The sequence below is a fragment of the Sinocyclocheilus anshuiensis genome, unplaced genomic scaffold, assembly GCF_001515605.1.
Source record: "Sinocyclocheilus anshuiensis isolate Anshui unplaced genomic scaffold, SAMN03320099.WGS_v1.1 scaffold387, whole genome shotgun sequence".
Classification (NCBI taxonomy): domain Eukaryota; kingdom Metazoa; phylum Chordata; class Actinopteri; order Cypriniformes; family Cyprinidae; genus Sinocyclocheilus; species Sinocyclocheilus anshuiensis.
The window spans coordinates 86,231-100,896 of NW_015549624.1; the positions used below are offsets into that span (position 1 = coordinate 86,231).

At 37.9% G+C, this 14,666-nt stretch overlaps 1 protein-coding gene and 1 pseudogene across 3 annotated transcripts; both read left to right on the forward strand.

The window, feature by feature from the left end:
• Window positions 1–523: 523 nt before the first annotated feature.
• LOC107659462 (ankyrin repeat and SOCS box protein 15-like) lies at window positions 524–6,299 on the forward strand (annotated as a pseudogene).
• Window positions 6,300–9,620: 3,321 nt separating this feature from the next.
• asb15a (ankyrin repeat and SOCS box containing 15a) lies at window positions 9,621–13,849 on the forward strand. 3 transcript variants are annotated; one of them, XM_016448434.1, is made up of 10 exons: window positions 9,621–9,674; window positions 10,128–10,232; window positions 10,342–10,379; window positions 10,519–10,650; window positions 11,054–11,212; window positions 11,284–11,529; window positions 11,653–11,824; window positions 12,062–12,590; window positions 13,144–13,297; window positions 13,403–13,849. In XM_016448434.1, the coding sequence occupies exons 2-10, from the start codon at window positions 10,132–10,134 to the stop codon at window positions 13,573–13,575; spliced, it is 1,704 nt and encodes a 567-aa protein (XP_016303920.1). In that variant the 5' UTR covers window positions 9,621–9,674; window positions 10,128–10,131; the 3' UTR covers window positions 13,576–13,849. The 3 variants fall into 3 exon arrangements, with proteins under 3 accessions (XP_016303920.1, XP_016303919.1, XP_016303921.1); XM_016448433.1 differs by having other exon boundaries at window positions 9,630–9,674; window positions 10,122–10,232; XM_016448435.1 differs by having other exon boundaries at window positions 9,630–9,674; window positions 10,122–10,232; window positions 11,350–11,529.
• The last annotated feature ends 817 nt before the right edge of the window (window positions 13,850–14,666 follow it).

Below are 14,666 nucleotides of genomic sequence, written 5' to 3' on the forward strand. Positions count from 1 at the left end.
GTCAGATATAAAAGCCCATGTAACTTGGTGGTTAGAAAATTGACCTTGATGAGTCTAGTCACATAGGTGAGCCTGCAGTTATGCTTATTGAAAGGATCATGTTTGTAAGTATAACTCATTTTGTTGCTCTTTGCTCTGATTAGCTCCAGTAGTCACTGATGATCTTTGATTTATGGGACATATTTTCTAGATGGGCATGTTATGTGGGACAAGATGAATGAAGATGATTTCACCGATTATCTCATTCAGCTGAGCATTGAAGAGTCTTATCATGAGGCATTTGCAATATCGAAAAACATCTAAACTAACACATTGGTTTGATTGATGGATTTTTTTTTTTTTTACTATATGTACATTTTTATGGAAACTGAATATTTAAAATAGCAAAAAGCAATACTTTCTCTCAGAACATTATATTCATGAAGCTCCGCCCGTGATGAGAATTTGAAACTGATGGCAGCAATCCAGACAGGTAATGGATCAATGCCTTCAAATATTTTGTTTCTGTTCTATCACCATAAACATGAAAAGATACTTGAGGTTCCTCAGATTGCCATACTTGCTGAACCCTCTGAAGAACCTCAGGACCCTTCTGAAGATCCCTCAAATATCCTATTGCAGGGGTTCCCAAACTTGGTCCTGGAGGGCCAACATCCTGCAGAGCTTAGCTCCAACTTTTCCCAACATACCTGCCTGTAATCATGAAGACCTTGATTATCTTGGTTCAGGTTTGTTTAATTGGGGTTGGAGTTAAACTCTGCAGGACAGTGACCCTCCAGGAGCAGAATTGGACACCCCGTCCTATTCAAGTAACTCAAGTGTAGTCAACTATATACTACAAACGATAGTCTTGCTGCAAGTCTTTCCCATATAATGGTGTTGTGATGACAAATTCCTTTGAGTTCTTGCAGGAACTTGTGATATCTATCTTGTAAGTTCCTCATAAAATCGTCCTTTCTTAAAACAAGCCTAGAGATCTCCAATGGGTTCCACCAGTGTAACTATAATCTTAAGAACCACTAATTGGGCTCCAAGTATTTAAATTTTACAGTGAGATTTTTCCAAATTGACTAAATAGATTCATCAAGCTGATGCTTTAAAATGTGGTGTTGAACAAAGCTTTTACTTCTGTAATCTGTTTATGTCCCCTGATCATAAGGTGATACTGCAGTCATCCGTGAGCTCAAGCAATTTCCTTCAGCCTTCAAGGAAGCTGACAGTAGAGGACTTCTACCGCTCCATCGAGCCACCATGCAACCATCAGGGAAAGTACTGGAGGCAATTCTGGGTGAGTCCTGAACATGGATGGACACAATTCTGATGTAAGGGTTGGATAAGTTATTGAGACTGTGTCAGACATACATATATTACATTTGGTTTTGAGATATTTGATAATCATATAATCCACAGTCTCCAGCCAGCCAGACTTGGAGGAGAAAGGTAGGAATGGAGAGCCTGCCTTGGCTTTAGCAGTCCAAGCTGGACTGGAGGAGAACATCAGGATCCTTTTGGAACATGGAGCACTACCACACAACCCCAATAGCAAAAAGGAGTCTCCACTTCTGCTGGGTGAAGCACAACTTAAATGTTGATTGCTTGCCACTGCTTGTACTTTCCATAATAACTATAACTCTCTTCTTTATTTTGTCCAAGTGGTAAGAGTCCGATCTTATAAAATGGTGTACGCTGTCATTGCACATGGAGCTGTAGTGGACCAGGTATGTTCGAAGAGGTGGACGGCACTGCATGAAGCAGCCCAAGTGGGTTGATCTTAATTCTGCTGTTGAGACGCGGCAGCCAAATATCAGTGAGGGACTGTCATGGAGCAACACCGTTGAGTGTAGCAGTAGAATGCGCCAATCTTGAAGTCCTCCAAATTCTCATTGAAAGTGGTGAGAAACTTTGATCTCGCAAATGAGAGAGAGATTAAAGAAGATTTGTTTTAATCAATTTTAATCCATCTATCTTGACAAGGAGCTGATGTGAATGCACAGTCCTTTAAGGGTAAAAGTGTGCTGATGGATGCAGCTGTTTCTGGAAACCCAGACTATGTGGATCTGATTGTACATGGAGCCTCACCAAACCTGGCCAGTTTGACTGGGCATCTTCCTATTCATCATGCGGCCTATGAGGGCCACAACCTGTAAGTGTAGAATAATTTGAAATGGGTATACACTAAAATACATTAACGTGAGGGTAGTTGGGCATTTTTTGCCTAGTAGAAACACTTTTTCGCAGCCTTGCTAGTTTAATTTGTCCACTAACAATGTCTAACAGTGTGCATAAATCACTGGTGAATTCTGTCCTTTTTTCTTCATTTTTTTTTTCTAAAAATTAATGAACATTCTCACCACAGTGTTATTTCCATTACATCTCAGATAATGTACTGTGTTTAAACGTCACATTTTTAATGTTTGGATTCTTTTGATTCCTTATTCTAGCTAATGCTAATTTCACAATAAGCATTTCATGTATTATAAATGGATAATTACATAATATTGTTACACTTTTTAAATAATTCGACAAAGTTACAGTTTGACTGGAAATAACAAATAATTTTGTGATGTTTAACATGTTTTTTCTTCTTCTTTTTTAATTTTTCGTCTTCATTTTCTGCTCATCATTTCTCAACTTTTACTTCCAACTCTGGTAAACAAGCACAGTAACAAAACAGTAACTTGATAATAATAATAATGATGATGATGATGATGGGGGAAAATGATAGGAGTTCCCCCAAGAAAATATGCATTTATTCACAAAAGCACTTAAATATTGTTTTTCCTCCCACCTCATTTTATTTCCATCACAAAAGTTTTTCTCGAGGGAACTTTGCTATAGAACACAAAATACACCGAAATATCATTTTCCTCCCATCTCGATTTTTTTAACCCTCACTCCATAGGAAACATCATCCCAAATGCTATAATTTTTTAAAGAAATCGATTTAAATACTTTTTTTAAAATATAGATTTTGGTTTGGTTTATGTACAGGTGCATCTCAATAAATTAGAATGTCGTGGAAAAGTTAATTTATTTCAGTAATTCAACTCAAATTGTGAAACTCGTGTATTAAATAAATTCAATGCACACAGACTGAAGTAGTTTAAGTCTTTGGTTCTTTTAATTGTGATGATTTTGGCTCATATTTAACAAAAACCCACCAATTCACTATCTCAACAAATGAGAATATGGTGACATGCCAATCAGCTAATCAACTCAAAACACCTGCAAAGGTTTCCTGAGCCTTCAAAATGGTCTCTCAGTTTGGTTCACTAGGCTACACAATCATGGGGAAGACTGCTGATTTGACAGTTGTCCAGAAGACAATCACTGACACCCTTCACAAGGAGGGTAAGCCACCAACATTCATTGCCAAAGAAGCTGGCTGTTCACAGAGTGCTGTATCCAAGCATGTTAACAGAAAATTGAGTGGAAGGAAAAAGTGTGGAAGAAAAAGATGCACAACCAACCGAGAGAACCGCAGCCTTATGAGGATTGTCAAGCAAAATCGATTTCCACAACATTCTAATTTATTGAGATGCACCTGTACTCTTTGGTAATATCTTAAAATTATACATAATGATCCAATTTTTTATGATGGATTTGATGGAAATCTACATAAAAACGCATTTGGGAAAATTAAATGTTGACATGGAATCAAGTTTCAAAGTCAATTTAATGTGACATTCATTTTCATAAAAGTGTGTTTTAATAAAAATCAAACCCAGTGACGAAAGCTGAAGAAACCCCTATTAACAGTCAGAGTAAAAAGTGATCAAAAGAACCTTACACATATACTTACCCGAGTTATACCAATTCCATTTACAGAGTGTTAAAAATACTGATCTCAGTCACAAGTCACAAGCAAGACGACTCTCATAGAGTCTGGCCAGAGTCCAGTACACTCTGCTGCAGATGGAGGTCATGCGCAGTGCCTGCAGCTCCTGATTGACAGATGTTTTGATGTGAACGCTCTACTTAACCAAACCATCTCTGACAACTACAGCGACATGCGTAGGAGCGCCCTTTACTTTGCCATCTCAAATGTAGATGTGACTTGCACTGAGATGCTGCTGAATGCAGTAGTGATGTGTCATTCGCGAACGAGCCGGCTCTAAGAGCCGATTTTTTATAGCGAACGAGAAGAGCCGACTCCCGTCGGGGAGAGCCGAATCTTCAGCCGGAGCCTTCTATTTTAGGCAAATTTAGCAATTGTGAATAGTTTGTGTGTTTGGTAAGAAATTTGTCGAGGTTCTGTGGTTCTGTGTTCAATTAAAGTTTTATTAAAATGTTAAATAATAGTATCTGTGTATTATTTTTTTTGTAACAAAAAAAAAAGCATAAAAATAAGGCTTTTATGAAAACACTGAATAAAAAATTTGCTTACCAACACACAAACCATTCACAACTGCTAAATTGGGCTAAAATAGAAGGCTCCGAGTGATACTGAATAAAGAGCCATTTGGGAGCCGTAAGAGCCGGCTCTTCTAAGGGAGCCGAGCCAAAAGAGCCAAATCTTTGAAAAGAGCCGAACTTCCCATCACTAGAATGCAGGAGCCAAACCTGACCTGGATCCCCTGCACTGCCTCCTAGTGGCAGTGAGAGCTGGGAGGTATGAGATTGTCAGGATTCTCCTGGCCAGCCAAGCAGATGTGAACTGTTACTTCACAGAGGTCACAGTGTTTCCCACTGCCTTACAATACTGCCTGAGGGATGAGATGATGATGCGATTACTTCTTAATAATGGATATGATGTAGATGAATGTTTCCATTGTCACCATGATTTCCATTTCAACATGAGGTTTGCTTGGAAGGACATGCATCTACATAAACCATGTTGGGATATCTGTGATGGAGGAGACAAGAAAGTACCTGTGAGTTTTGGGCCTGATTACAAAAGGTTCTGTTCCAAAGCCTACATAAGCTACGTTTCTATCCACCTATTTTTATGCGCATTTTGGAATAGCGCAAGAAAAACAACAACAAAAAAACCCTGGATGGAAATGCCAAGATGTGCATACATTTTAAAAATGCGCATCAAAAACTTATACGCACAATTGAGTAGGATCAACTTTTTATCCGATAAGAAAAAATGCACATAAACTACGATGGAATCACATTTACCGAATAAATTCCACCATGTGCATCAAAAAAGTCATGTGACTTTGCGTTATGGGACGGGATAACTTGACTAACCAGCGGACCAATCTCGTTGCACAGCATCTGAAATGTTTTTTTGGTCGTTCTGAAATGCTTGCGTCATCAAAGTATTTCTGTACAATTGTCTTACATAAACAGCTGGCATTCACCTCCAAAAGCAATAACCGCATTTATTGTGTTTCGTCAAGTAATTTATCATATATGAAAATTTATATATTCAGTGGCTTCTCCTACTTTTCTTAGTGATATTTAGTGCCAGTTTATCAGGAAGTGATGATTTTGTTCTCTTTGACTCGTTGGATGGAAACGGTGCTTTATTCGCAAATGTTTTATGTGATATTCCAGTTTAGCGCATAAGTTAAATTTGCGTCTTTGGATGGAAACATAGCTATAGACAATATTTTAAGCACACTTTTACATGCATTTTAACCATTTTTTCAAATAGCAGCATAGTATAGTAGGTACTACATTTGGTTTGAAACTTACTTTGTGACTGATTAAAAGCATGTTCGATATAGTATGAACGTTTGTAGTATGAATGAAATTCCGACGCATTACAACTGCCATGTTCTCACTATCATGTTACCTACAGCGCCAGTTGTGTCACTTCACTGCCATTCACAACTCCTGTCCCATGGCCTCATGGGATAGTAAAGTGTCCATCAGATGTGCACAGATGGAAGTAGTAGGTTATCTGGGTACTTTCTGCCAGCTGTTTTATGATTCGGACCTGACTTGATGGCATTGTTTCCTCTCTTATCGCTGCTGATCCATAAGCGCCACCTGCTGTCAGAGACCTACTACTCAGCTCATGTACTGTTTTTTTGCCTACCAAATAGTACGGAAGAAGGCATATTTGAACACAGGGCTTGTTTTAGATAAATTCTAAGGAAGCATCATGAGTGAAATCCCAGAATGCACTATGCCAAGTTAAAAAATGTCATCGAAGATCGCAGGTTCTAGCGAAATATACTTGATTATACTGATTGTAAATTTATTCAGTAGTGCAAAATGTACGGAAGGGCCTTGTTTACACCTGGTATTAAGATAGCCGATTGTTTCTTTTGTCCACTTTCAACCATTTTTGACCATTTTCCTGATTTCTTTGATAGGTGGGAATATGTATGGGCCTTTTCTGATCTTTCAAACTAAAATTGCAAAATACACTCACACAATGTACTTATGAATGCTAAAGGAGACAACGGAAAATGATATGGACAGCAGCAGCTTTCGTTTTTGCTTTGATAGCTGCAAAACTATGGCGAAAGCTGGGGAGTTGTGGTAGAATCAGGACTGGTAAGAAAACATTGTGCTTGTCACGTTTTTCGTACCATTTTTCGCATCTTGATACCATGTGTAAACGGGGCCAAAGACAGCTCTATATAACTAAAGGGATAGTGTACACAAAAATGAAAATTCTGTCACTAATTACTCACCCTCATGTCGTTCCAAACCTGTAAGACCTTCGTTCATCTTCAGAACACAAATGAAGATATTTTTGATGGATTCACGCAGCGGAGACTGACATGGAAGAGAAGAAACTGTTGACTAAAGCTGTTATTATTGTTTTCTTTGCACACAAAAAGTATTCTCGTAGCTTCATAAAATTACAAGTTGAACCACTGATGTCACATGGACTATTTTAATGATGTCCTTACTATCTTTCTGGGCCTTGAACGTGACAGTTGCATTGCTGTCTATGCAGGGTCAGAAAGCTCTCAGATTTCATCAAAAATATCTTAATTTGTGTTCCAAAGATGAACGAAGGTCTTACAGGTTTGGAACAACATAAGGGTGAGTAATTAATGACAGAATTTTCATTTTTGCGTGAACTAACCCTTTAAAATGAGACTGCTTCTCCTAATATTGTGCACTACATATTTTTTTGTGATTATTAGTGTATTTTGGCATTATCTTAGCAACATGACATCAACAATGTCCTTTCCAATGTCTTTTCTTCTATTGCCAATCATTGTGTCCCTGCTCATTTGCATAAAATTTGATCTTTGTTGCATTAGTGGTCACTTTCACTCAAAATGCCTCAAGCACCACCTCTCATTGGAAATGAACAACTTTCGGTTGGTGTCTAACTGTCAATATTGGGGAAAGTTTGTTTCAAAATTAAGTAATGCATTATAATAGTGTGTTAAAGTAATGGATTATGTTACTTTTGCAATACTTTTTCTCACCTCAGCTGACTGTAGTTCTCAGTCTCTTTCCGTTCAATATAGCAATCACTGGTTGCAGCCCACTAGGTTTTGGAACAGAATAAAGACACTATAATTGAACATTTATTTATTTAGTAATAGATTCTAAAAAAAAAAAATTGTTATCATTAGGTGTCACAAAATAACAATGACATTTTTTTTTACAGCATTTATTAATCTGGGTTAATTAAAATTTCTACATATATACTTTAACATTTAAAGTTGTACAAATGAATATTAATTAATGAACGAACATGAATGAACAAATATTTATAAATAAACATTAACCTAGAATATTAAATGCTGTCAAAAATGTTATTCAGTGTTAATTATGATACCAAGTTCAATGACTAACTGAACATTATTGTACGTGTTACCATTTATTTTATATTACTAAATTAATATTATGACATTTAAATTGCTATGTTTATGTTGTTATTACATCAGAGTTCTGTGACTTCATGAGTCTGTGCTGCCTGGTTTACCTGTTGGGACGAGTGGCACTGATCCTACTGGACTATGTCAGCCGCGTCCCCCTCTGCTCATGTCTGAGATCCAATCTGGAGAAACAAAAGGAGTGGGAAGATATATACACCATCTTGAGTGAGTTCACTGGGTTCACATTTAATTATTTATCTGTTTAGCCAGTCGTTTTTATGACATACGGGACTCTCATTCTGGGTCAAATGAAGAAACTTCTGCAAACTACAGCTCAGAGTCTCAAAATGACCAAATGCATGTGAGAAGATAGTACCTGTTCTCTAGCAACAGGTCGATGGTTCTCTAGTCTCAGGGAACGCTGACTAATAGCTTTTGAATTTGTTCCAGACAACCCACGATCCCTGAAGCACCTCTGTCGTCTGGAAATCAGAAAACACATGACCATTAAAAGACTCTGTAATACCGTTATAATGGATCCTTTTCCACCTCCGATTAAAAATTACCTGCTGTACAAGGAATATGATCTGACTTAATCAATATAACTATAACAATGAATGTAAGTTTTCTTGTCTGAATGTTCTTTCACTGAATGTTACATATTGTATTATGTACTGTACATTATTGTCATTTATATAAATTAATTGATGTAACAATTTCTTTACACAATAACTGTTTGTATACCAAATTCGTACTTTATGGATTAAGTTTTAGAACAAAAATAGCATTTTATAATGTTAATTGTATTCATGCAATATGGTGAATCCTATATAGTACAGTGATTAAAATGATTTTGTAACTGTCTTGAATATTAAATAAAATGTCATTTCATTCATATGTCAGTTTGACAGTGCCAGTGTGCTATTACCAAGGTTTCTTCTGCTAAGCAGTCATTTATACTTTGTTTCAGATTCTAAACTCCCTTCTAGATGCTTTGAGTCAGAACAAAGCTCTATTTTTGTCATTGTCTATTATCCTACCCTTTCCATTTTTACTCTCTGTTTTTTCTATACCACCCTCTATTTTTAAATACTTTTTTAAACCAAACACTCATAATCACCAAACCTGAAATTTCAAAGACGGTTTATAAACATGCTGTTAATTTGTAAACTCAAATTTATATTTACGCTCACATTCGTAGTTATTCTTTCATAATTCAACCTCATAAAGTCCCGTTTTTATTCCTTTATTCATTCCTTGTTTTGACCATGTAGGCCGAAATCCAGCACATTGCCAAATACTTGTAAAAGATTAAACATTAAGACAATTGAAGCATTTTTCAAGCCACTGCGAGACTTTCCAAGATTGTTTTCTCTAGTTATTCATTGAACACATGGTGGCTATAATGCAGTGACTCTGGGATTTCCCCAGCTGCAAAGTTATGCCTGCACTGTATACAGTATATCAGTAGCTGCACTCTGTATGGGTCAATTACATTTATAGAAGGCTATAAAAATGTATACTGTATGGACTGTATACAAACGTTGACAAATTGGTAGCATTGCAGTAATTGTATTTGATGTACTGTATTAACATGAAAAAAATGGTAATTTTGTAAATTATTAATTTCAAATTACAGATGCTTATTTGCAAGCTGTGTAAATATATGTAATTTAATGCACATTAAAAAAAATCAAGCGATTATGTGGTCATTTGACTTTAATGGTGTGCATGGCAAAGACCAGAGCAGGTGAACGCCAAATTTAGATGCATGTCTGTTGCTGTTTTGAGCATGGGAAGGGGAAGCACTCAAATTCAGATTGGGTGCACCTAAAGTACTGGCACAGCCTCAAGTTCAGACTGAGTGTAGCTAAAGTACTTGCACAGCAGTGAGAGACGCGTGATTTCACTGGAACTGTATTTCACAAGGTGAGATTAGAGCCTTTGTTTACTGTTCGGTGAAGTGTGAATGATTCATTGGAAGTGCCGGACGAAGTGTCGGTTGTGCATGCTCTAGTTCAGCATTTCCTTGAAACTAACGCAAAGTTAGTTTCCAGCTGTGTATAAGTGTTGAAATCTGACTGTTCGGCTGTGAGGACTGTAAAAATGTAAGTGTTTCTGTGAAAACAGCTACTTTGAAAGACAGACGAAGTGAATTCCTTTTAACTACAGCAGAAGTGTCTTTATAGAAACTGAGTAGTCACTTCAACCTTTCTGTTATATGACTAAAGTGTCATATTAAACTATTCTGAGAATTTGGTTTTGGTTAAAACAATACACTTGACATCAAAGATGACTTTTATAACATATCACAAACAATGTGAATAAAAACATTCTATTACTCTCCACGTGTTCATATAAAAGGTTTTTATTTAGCTCCAGGAAAATGGATCCATCAGGTGACCTAGATGAGGACGATGACCTTCTTGATGCTACAATCCAACTGAGCATTGAAGAGTCATGTAAAGACATCGCCTCTCTCGGAAGGTGTGATGTTCACATAAGAAGTTGCCTTTTGGAATCTTGAAATAAAGCAAACATATCTTAGTAAACATTATATTACCATCCACTTTTTCTATCCTGCAAATAAATCCAGTGTGGAACATCAAAAGATCTTGGATGCAATATTCCGAGGTGAAATTCCCACCAGATTTTACGCTTGCTGTAAAACAATTAGGTTAAAGGGAAAATACACATAATTTCATTTCATTGAACTAAGTTGTTAAATGATGATAATTAGCTAAGTGTAAGGTAATTTCATCTGGCCCCACAGGTGACCTCTTTGCTCTGCAGGAGCTGTCGGACTATCCTGCCGCATTCACTGAGGTGGATAGCAAGGGGTGGTACCCAATTCATAGAGCTGCTGTCCAGCAATCTGTGCAGGTGCTGGAGATGGTCCTTTATGGTGAGCTATTTCAAAAAACAAGAAATTAATTCTGAGTAACTTACATTTTGGACACAATATTGCAAGATACTTTGACCTTTTTTGCTCCGCCAGTTAAAATATTCCCAAACAAAGTCACAGCAGAATCAACCATTGCCTCAGATCAATACACTGAATGAATTGAAACCGAATGAATCATTTACATAAATGATTCAATGACTGATAAGAGTCACTTGTTTAAGTTCCTGAATTAATAATGGTTTTTGAACAAATTGGTTGAGTGAATAATTCAGTGACTCATTTAAAATAACGGTCGCTTGTTTCTTTTCCAAACGAACAAAACAAAATTACTAAAATTAACTGTATCAAGTTCAAGTTTCAAGTCTGATACGTTCATACAACACTCAGTGGTTTGGTTGAAAAGGTTCTTACAGGTTGAGCTTAGAGGAGGAAACCGCAGATGGAGAGACGCCAATGATTTTGGCGACTCAAGCTGGGCTGGTGGAGATTGTTAGGACTCTGCTTGAGCACGGAGCTTCACCCAACAGAATAAACAGCAAAAATGAATCCCCTTTATTACTGGGTAGGTCTCATTTGCAATTTCTTTAGTGTCTTTAGTACCTTCATAAAAAGTTCTTGTGTTTTGTTTTGGAGCTGTAAGAACAGACTCATTTGAAATCGCCTTTACACTTATATCACGGGGGGCATCTGTGAACCAAGCCTGCCCTAAAAAGTGGACTGCCATTCATGAGGCGGCCAAGGTGGGCTGCACTGACATTCTTACGCTGCTGCTGCAACATGGAGGGAACGTCTCAGAGACAAATGAGCATGGAGTGACGCCCATGGGGATTGCGGCAGAGTACGGACAAGCAGAGGCGCTGGACATCCTTATTCACTATGGTAATACTGGTTAACCGATGTTTCTAGAAAAAAAAATATAAGGATGTTTATACAGATTCACATTATACATTTACATATTTATATTAAACTAACACTAAACCATGATGTCCTCCACACCAACAGGTGGCGATGTAAATGCTCAGGCGCCAAATGGAGACAGTGTGCTATATGATGCTGCTGGCTCTGGCAATCCTGACTGCATTGAACTTTTACTTCAACATGGAGCTGATCCCAACATCGCTAATCTTTCCTTACAGCTTCCCATCCACTGTGCAGCATACAAAGGGCATTACCTGTAAGTTTTACGAAATATGCTAATCCTTTGCTAGTTTCGTCACTCCGATCTCTACCTAAAGTTAAACTGGACTTTGGAATTGGAAATCGACAGCATTAGCCTTGCAAGATTTGCCTTTATACAACAAATCTAATGGAATTCGCCACTAACTCCTAAAATATGCATTGAAGGTTATGGAGTAACTAGTCCCACCACTCATTTTCTTCAGAAAATGTTAAAATCTAGTTCTCTTTACAGCGCCTTAAGAATGTTAATCCCAGTAACCACAAGGAGAGCCCTCCGTCTCTCAGGCCAGAGCCCAATTCATGCAGCTGCAGATGGAGGCTATGTCCGATGCATGGAACTCCTGGTGGACAGAGGTTTCGACGTCAACGCTCTTCTAGACACGCATGTTTCTGAGAAGTATGGAGATATGCGAAAGACCGCTTTGTACTTTGCGGTCTCCAATGGAGATGTGACCAGCACCCAGTTGCTGTTAAACGCAGGAGCCAAAACGGACCTGGATCCCCTGCACTGCCTCCTAGTGGCGGTGAGAGCTGGGAGGTATGAGATTGTCAGGATTCTCCTGGCCAGCCAAGCAGATGTGAACTGCTACTTCACAGAGGTCAATGACACAGTGTTTCCCACTGCCTTACAATACTGCCTGAGGGATGAGATGATGATGCGACTGCTGTTAAACAGTGGTTATGATGCAGAAAAATGCTTCTGTTGTCCTCATGACTCAACATGGGGTCACTCCTCAGAACATACCAGTGAGAAGGTTCCAGTAAGTTCACCCATAACGTCTGTTCCAAAACCTAGTAAGTTGCCAACGTATGCACATTCCAGACATTTGTTCTCAAATGTATAACTCAGTTAAAAATAAACCCAAGATGGCGAACAAAGCAAGAGAAATGTTTTTGTGTATAAATCCTTCAATTCTTAGAAGTATCCAACCAAACTTTAGTATTTTACCCAATATTTGTATTTTTATTCAACTTAAACTGACTTTATGCTACTTTGACAGCATTATCTTAGCAACATGCTAATAGGACACGCTACTGAAATCAGACATGAGTTGAGTCTCCGGCTCAATTTAAGTCAGTTTCTATGTAGTGTTCCAAATTTTACCCAATCTTTGCACGTCTATGCTAAAGCTAGCTTAGCAACATGCTAACAGTAAAATGTTAAAAATCATAAACAGTAGCAAGGTAACTCACTAGGTTTTGGAACAGAGCTAATGCATTTTAAGCTTACTTACCTCTGAAGGAAATGTGTTTTTTATCTATATATGTGGCATATGTATCTTTACTTCTGTCTCTATCATCTGTTGCATGTAGTTTTGTGATTTCATCAGCGTCTCTTGGCTAGTGCAGTTCTCTGGAAGAGCTGTGCGGGTTCTCCTCGACTATGTCAATCATGTTCTCATCTGCTCCAAGCTGAAAATGGTTCTAAAGAGGCATAAAGAGTGGGCTGAAATTTCAGAAATATTAGGTGAGTAGCATAAACAATTCTAGCATGGACACTTCAGCTATACTTACAAAAATATGGATGCAATTGCATTAGATAACAACATATCACAAAAAATTACTTTCCCAGGGAATCCTTGTTCACTGCAACACCAATGCAGACTTGCCATCAGGAGAGAGATGACTCCACTAAGGTTGGGTGACCCAAAGTTCATTAACTCAGGTCCTTTCCCACCAGGACTGAAAAGCTACTTGATGTACAAAGAATATGATTTGTATGGACGAATCATGTATCAGGAGTGATGGTCTCTCAGGGTAAAAGTTAAGGAGAAAGCACTTTGAGTTTTATTCAAATTAACATGAGGTTGACATGACCAGAGGTTTCGCTAGTTGTCCGTCATGAGTTCAAAACACTTAAAAATGTGAATGTTAAGTGTTTTTAACACTTCACATTGAACACTACAATGTGAATTTTGCATCACTATCAAAGGACTTTGCCTCCAAAGCAATGTCTTGGTGCTAGGGCTGGGTATCGTTCAAAAATTTTCGATATCGATACAGATACCTTGACTTCGATACTTCAAGTTTAACAAGATTACATTATCTAAAAAAAAAATTTGGTTTTATTTTTCAGCTTGTTGATGTTTATATAAACTCAAAGACTCATCTCCTGAGCCACTGCACAAAGGAACAAAATGTAACCAACACAATAAATCAGTGCAAATAGTTTTAATAAAGCTCAAATAGTCTTCAGTTTACACATCTGTTAGGCTACATTTACACTAGTGCGTGTTTGTTTTAAAACGCATAGCTCAGACATAATCATGATTTCTTTTTATTTTCCACTGATTTACTGATGAGCATTAGCAGCTTCCAGCGCTGTCTGCTTGTGTTCTCTCTTCCATGATCGCTGCTCTGACTAATAGGAGGTAATAACATTTAATTTCAGCAACATTACATGGCCAAAACACACAGATGGCAATTGGAAGTTATTACAAACACTCGATGGTGGTTTAAAGTGAGTTTTGAGTAAAAGCGGAATATAAATCTTATTTATTGTCTTATGTAGCATGATGCTACAGTGTGCATGAATGGTCACATAACACGCGCTTTCGGTCATGTAACGTTAGTATGAACGGACATCTGCATATGATCGGAACTCCACGCAGCTCCCACGCTACTCTCCATTGGAAATGAATGACTGAATGACCGGTCTGTCGTTTGTCGGCGATAGTGGAAAGCCGGCTTGAAATGCAGTGGAAACGCCAGTATGACGAGGATCGTTTTCATTTTAAAACATAAACGCACCAGTGTAAATGTAGCCTTACATCTAAGGGGGCTGGGACGCATTAGCACTACAGCCTCACGTGTGCGCCACATCTCTGAGTGTAACC

What these genes read in the sequence shown, in the direction of transcription:
- asb15a (XM_016448434.1), top strand. Translation starts at nt 10,132, where the DNA reads ATGGATCCATCAGGTGACCTAGATGAGGACGATGACCTTCTTGATGCT. An exon ending in GCTGGAGATGGTCCTTTATG is followed by an intron (nt 10,651 to 11,053) that starts GTGAGCTATTTC and finishes TTGGTTGAAAAG; the next exon opens with GTTCTTACAGGTTGAGCTTA. An exon ending in TGAAATTTCAGAAATATTAG is followed by an intron (nt 13,298 to 13,402) that starts GTGAGTAGCATA and finishes TTACTTTCCCAG; the next exon opens with GGAATCCTTGTTCACTGCAA.